A 6,203-nucleotide genomic window follows, 5' to 3' on the forward strand; every position below is an offset into this window, starting at 1 on the left:
GCAGGATATTTCTCTTGGTCAACTCTCCACACACAAATCCATCCGTGGTCCTTTCCAACAGTGCTGTGCACTTTGTCCCACTCCTCTGGCCGTGCAGGTAAGCTGTTTTGCCCTCTCACAAACACATCACCTTGCTCTTTTGCAAGCACATCATGATGCCCTCTCACAAGCACATCATGCTGCTCGTTTACAAGCACAATCTCCAACACACCTCACCCTCTTACAAGCATATGTTGCTTCTTACAAGCACAGCATGTTGCCTTCTTACAATCACATGTTGCCTCACATGTTGCCTTCTTACAATCACATATTGCCTTCTTACAATCACATGTTGCCTTCTTACAAGCACAATTTCCAACACTCTTCACCCTCTTACAAGCAAATCATGTCGCCCTCTTACAAGCACAATCTCCGACAAACTTCACCCTCTTACAAGCAAATCATGTCGCCCTCTTACAAGCACAATTTCCAACACTCTTCACCCTCTTACAAGCAAATCATGTCGCCCTCTTACAAGCACAATCTCCGACAAACTTCACCCTCTTACAAGCAAATCATGTCGCCCTCTTACAAGCACAATTTCCAACACTCTTCACCCTCTTACAAGCAAATCATGTCGCCCTCTTACAAGCACAATCTCCAACACTCTTCACCCTCTTACAAGCAAATCATGTCGCCCTCTTACAAGCACAATCTCCAACACTCTTCACCCTCTTACAAGCAAATCATGTCGCCCTCTTACAAGCACAATCTCCAATAAACTTCACCCTCTTACAAGCAAATCATGTTGCTCTTTTACAAACACATCATGTTGCCCTCTCACAAGCACAACATGACTGTCTCGACTCATAAGCACAATCTCCAACACACCTGGTCCGCTTACAAGCACAGCATGTCGCTCTCTACAAGCACAATCTCCAAGGCGGCCCGCCCTCCAGAATCAGCCGGGGCGGGCAGCGCAACAACTCGGTGCCGCAATGCAGGCGACGTGGGCTCGGCTGAGGAGACAGAGCACAAGGAGAAGGAGAACTGTGAGCGTTGTTTCCTGGGGGGGGTACGCCAACGAGGGGTGGCAGGGGGGTAGTGGGGTGGGGGGAGGGGTTAGAACTGGTACCACTTCTTGTCCTTGTATTTGAGCATGATGTGATGGGCGGCCTGTGCAAAGTTCTCTGACTGGTTCATCATGCGCGCTGAGCTGTCGTCCAGCTCGCCCAGCCGCTCGCCTCTCTCCGTCACCAGCTGAAAGCACAGTAGTTAGCAATGTAGTACATAACAAATCATAACATGCATATATGGTAGAACAATTAGCCAAACCTGAGAAAACGGACTCTAGGGGATGCAATGATACGGCTGCACTTCAAAGGGCTATATACTGCTGCTGTTTCCCTTGCCAGAATATTGATCTTTTTAAAACAATCTTCAAAAAAAAGGGTTGTGAAAGAGTAAATGCCCTTGCTTTTTTCTCGAAAAAACATTGGAGGGGCCAATGACTAGCGAGGGCTGTGTCACAGGGACAAGCGTACAGAAAGGAAAAGCAAGATTATTCACTCTTTAACAACACATACACACCCGACAGGAGTTATTTCCACAAATGGTCTATTCTCTGCCACCTGACAGTGAACATGACGTACCAGACAGGAGTTATTTCCACAAATGGTCTATTCTCTGCCACCTGACAGTGAACATGACGTACCAGACAGGAGTTATTTCCACAAATGGTCTATTCTCTGCCACCTGACAGTGAACATGACGTACCAGACAGGAGTTATTTCCACAAATGGTCTATTCTCTGCCACCTGACAGTGAACATGACGTACCAGACAGGAGTTATTTCCACAAATGATCTATTCTCTGCCACCTGACAGTGAACATGACGTACCAGTCTTGTGCGTGCAAACTCCCCTCCGACGGCCCCGGCCTGTTGCTGCAAGTTCTGCACACCCCCCGATCCTGGTATGTGCTTGGCCAGCCCCTTGGACGCCTTGCCGCTCATCTCGCCAACTAAATAGAAATACACATCAGAACAGTCGACAGACAGACACGCACAGGCATACACGCACAGGCAAGCATGTACGCACGCACACACATACCAGGCATGGTACTGAAGGAATGGCAGTTTCAGCTGAAATAAAGCCGGGGGTCCAGGGGGCCGCTCAGGCCCCCTGGCGGGGTCAAGGGGCAGCGCCCCTTTGTGGGGGTCAGGGGGCGTTGCCCCCTGAAGCTGACGACTTTTTACTAATTCAAATGTGTTTAGTGCCCTCTCCTTGAAGCTGAGAGGGATATAAGTGAAAGATAACAAGGCTTGGGTAAGAAAAAATAATAATCTCAAGTCAATCAGCAGATTTTTATTTATTTTTTTTTAAAAATTTTTTTTAAATTTATTTTTTATTTTTTTTTTCTCGGATTTTCGTTTTCGGCGGATTTCCGCCGATCAGCGGAAGAGTACCATGCCTGCATACAAAATCAAACGCACCCCCACACACACACATAAAGTCACTCATACCCACACACATATATACAAAGTCACATGCATACACACACACACACACACAAAGTCACACAAAATATCCCCACAACATGGTTAAATCATACCTGCAATATATCTGAGTTGGTCCCCCTTTTCACACTCTCTTAACTTTTACACAATGAAATCATCTGTGAGAAATACTTCTCTCAGTCAACTCTCCACTCGAGTTGCTTTCCCTTGTTTTTTCCAGCTTTTCCAATCCATAGAAACACCGATGCATTCTCTACACATGGCTTGCCTCAGTGATTCCAGGGAAACAAGGGAAAGAACTCTTCTACAACCAATACAACTTGCCAAAGTTATATCCGAACATAATCTATTATGAGCCTCACTTACAGAGTTCTTCTCTGTCCAGGTTGGAAGTGCCGCCACCGAAGAGATTTTTGAAGAAGCCCTGCTTGGGGGCCTCCGGAGTATCACATGGAAGAAACAGATCCCCGAGCATCTCACTTAGATTCTCACTGCAACGATACCACACATAGCATATCAGTATCACATGGAAGAAACAGATCCCCAAGCATCTCACTTAGATTCTCACTGCAACGATATCACACATAGCATGTCAGTATCACATGGAAGAAACAGATCCCCGAGCATCTCACTTAGATTCTCACTGCAACGATATCACACATAGCATATCAGTATCACATGGAAGAAACAGATCCCCAAGCATCTCACTTAGATTCTCACTGCAACGATATCACACATAGCATGTCAGTATCACATGGAAGAAACAGATCCCCGAGCATCTCACTTAGATTCTCACTGCAACGATATCACACATAGCATGTCAGTATCCCATGGAAGAAACAGATCCCCGAGCATCTCACTTAGATTCTCACTGCAACGATATCACACATAGCATGTCAGTATCACATGGAAGAAACAGATCCCCGAGCATCTCACTTAGATTCTGGATATGTACACTAGTTCTCAATATCACTATGATAAAGAAAGAAAGCAACCACTGATGGAACTTACGCGATATCAGCAGAGTACGTGATTTTCTGCACCTCCGTTGGAGAGCAGAGGTAGAGAGCATGTCCGTTGTTACTGAAGCAGAATGTCCGTGCCACCCTGTGAAGAACCAACATCTTGATCAAAACTACACCCAAGAAATTATTGAAACCACTGTGAAAATACAGCATGTAAAGAACGTAAAACAGTGACAATCATGTAAAGAACGTAAAACAGTGACAATCAAAAAGACAAAATGGAGAATGTAAAAGAGTCAGTCAGCACAGAGTGTGACCACAGAATGCTGGTCAAAAGTATACCTGGTCAAACATTTCAGATGACACATTAATAACAGACATTTACCTGTCGCTTTGACACATTAATAACAGACATTTACCTGTCGCTTTCATGTCATCAGCAGTGAACCACTTTAGTTTCACAGCAGCTGCCATTATATTTTCTAACCGGTTGAATTGTTCGACTTTGCTATCCAACATGACAGTCACGTCTTGCTAAGGCCAAGTACAAATCAGCAGATAAAATCTTCAATTTTGACTGTACCAGTAAAGAAATCCATAATACGTACATTTCATGGACTTGTAGACAGTCGACAATTTAGTCTTACATTTGTCCAGATTTCATGATTTTTAATGCAAAGAAGTTATAGGAAAATCCCTAAAATGTTCTTATAAGTTCATTTAACATTGATAAGTTTTATACGCTCCTATAGGATCCTTATATTTGTCACTATTATAATTTCGATTTGAAGTGTTGCCTCGATTGGATGTATAATCCTGACATTTTCCTTTAATGGGTATAAGTTTCTGTGGGGAATTGGTATAGATTTTTTTATCCCCAAAATCGGCGTATGCTGCCTGAACGGCGGGGTAAAAACGGTCATACACGTAAAAATCCACTCATGCTAAAAACATGAGTGAACGTGGGAGTCTAAGCCCATGAACAAAGAAGAAGAAGGAGGTATAGATTTTTATAATAGAAACTTATAGGAATAATGCATTATATAGCTTCTTATACAGGAACTTATACAAATTGTGGTATTCCCTATAGGTTCCTCATAAAGAATGCCTGCTCAGTTGTAATATAGAGCTTATAACTAAGGATTCCAACAAAAACTTATAGGAACTTATAGAAAACTTATAAGGATTTTTGTTCTCTCCCATTATTAGAATTTTTTCCGCTTCAAATATTTACCTCATTTGCATGCAAAATCCTGAACTTTTCTTATATCCTTTTATGGTTATAAGTTTATATACAGACTTGGTATAAGTTCCTGTGTCTATGAGTTTTCTGTAAGTTCATTTTGCATAGAAAAAGATTTGTGACCAACAGCGGTAAGCTGGACAGACACAGACCTGTAGTCAGTGAGAGGCAGAAAGTCCTCGTCATAGAGAGGTTTCAAGCTGGGTAGACTGAAGGCCATGATGTGTCCGTTGGCAATGTAGCACATCATGCACACAGTGTCTGCACACAAACAACACATCCTTAGTCATAAAATTCAGTTAAAAGCTGTCTGCACACACACACACAAACACATCCTTAGTCACAAAATTCAGTTAAAAGCTGTCTGCCCACACACAAACAAACACATCCTTCGTCACAAAATTCAGTTAAAAGCTGTCTGCCCACACACAAACAAACACATCCTTCGTCACAAAATTCAGTTAAAAGCTGTCTGCCCACACACAAACAAACACATCCTTAGTCACAAAATTCAGTTAAAAGCTGTCTGCCCACACACAAACAAACACATCCTTAGTCACAAAATTCAGTTAAAAGCTGTCTGCCCACACACACACAAACACATCCTTAGTCACAACATTCAGTTAAAAGCTGTCTGCCCACACAAAAACAAACACATCCTTAGTCACAAAATTCAGTTAAAGCTGTCTGCACACACACAAACAAACAAACACATCCTTAGTCACAACATTCAGTTAAAGCTGTCTGCACACAAACAAACACATCCTTAGTCACAAAATTCAGTTAAAGCTTTCTGTACACACACACACAAACAAACACATCCTTAGTCACAAAATTCAGTTAAAGCTGTCTGCACACACAAACAAACACATCCTTAGTCACAAAATTCAGTTAAAGCTGTCTGCACACACACAAACAAACACATCCTTAGTCACAAAATTCAGCCAACAACAGAGAAAAATATAGATATGAGCTGAGGTGCACTGACACATAAACACACACATCCTTAGTCAAAATTCAGCTTACAAACAGAGAAAAATATAGAAAATATCAAATAAAGATCCTGTAAGAATGTTTTGATCATGTCAAAAGAAATTCAGAGGAATTAAAAGATCAGAAGCTCATACCAAAACAAAAAAGTAAATTTTAAGGGGCTTATTGTCCGTCAGGTCTCAATTGCCTATATTGGACATGAATTGTTTTATACGATTCGAGTTTTTACGCCCTCACGGCTTTTGATGTATGCGTGTTTAGGTGGTATCAGCCATCTGCACTTATGGTAGGATGACCAAGATCTTTAACGTGCAATTGTGGTAACACAAGGGTGGGAGATGGATACCGTCTCTGGGTCTGCACATAAAGTTGACCCGTGTCCGTCCCAGCCCGGATTCGAACCAGCGACCTTTCGATCACAAGTCCAGTGCTCTACCACCTGAGCTACCCGGGCCCCAGAAGCTCATACCACACTTCTTCAACAGAAAGGAACAAACATTGCAGA

General features: G+C 42.7%; 1 protein-coding gene across 1 annotated transcript in view; it reads right to left on the reverse strand.

Moving 5' to 3' along the window:
- Nucleotides 1-1,083: 1,083 nt before the first annotated feature.
- Nucleotides 1,084-6,203, reverse strand: part of LOC138961656 (syntaxin-binding protein 5-like) — a 96,744-nt gene continuing 91,624 nt past the window's right edge. Inside the window, exons 26-30 of the mRNA XM_070333327.1 lie at nt 4,858-4,966; nt 3,509-3,604; nt 2,864-2,988; nt 1,880-2,001; nt 1,084-1,239 (exon numbers count right to left, since the gene is read on the reverse strand). Coding sequence (XP_070189428.1) covers nt 1,102-1,239; nt 1,880-2,001; nt 2,864-2,988; nt 3,509-3,604; nt 4,858-4,966 — 590 coding nt within the window. The 3' untranslated portion in view covers nt 1,084-1,101. The remainder of the gene's footprint in view (nt 1,240-1,879; nt 2,002-2,863; nt 2,989-3,508; nt 3,605-4,857; nt 4,967-6,203) is intronic.

The sequence above is a fragment of the Littorina saxatilis genome, linkage group LG3, assembly GCF_037325665.1.
Source record: "Littorina saxatilis isolate snail1 linkage group LG3, US_GU_Lsax_2.0, whole genome shotgun sequence".
NCBI classification, from domain to species: Eukaryota; Metazoa; Mollusca; class Gastropoda; order Littorinimorpha; family Littorinidae; genus Littorina; species Littorina saxatilis.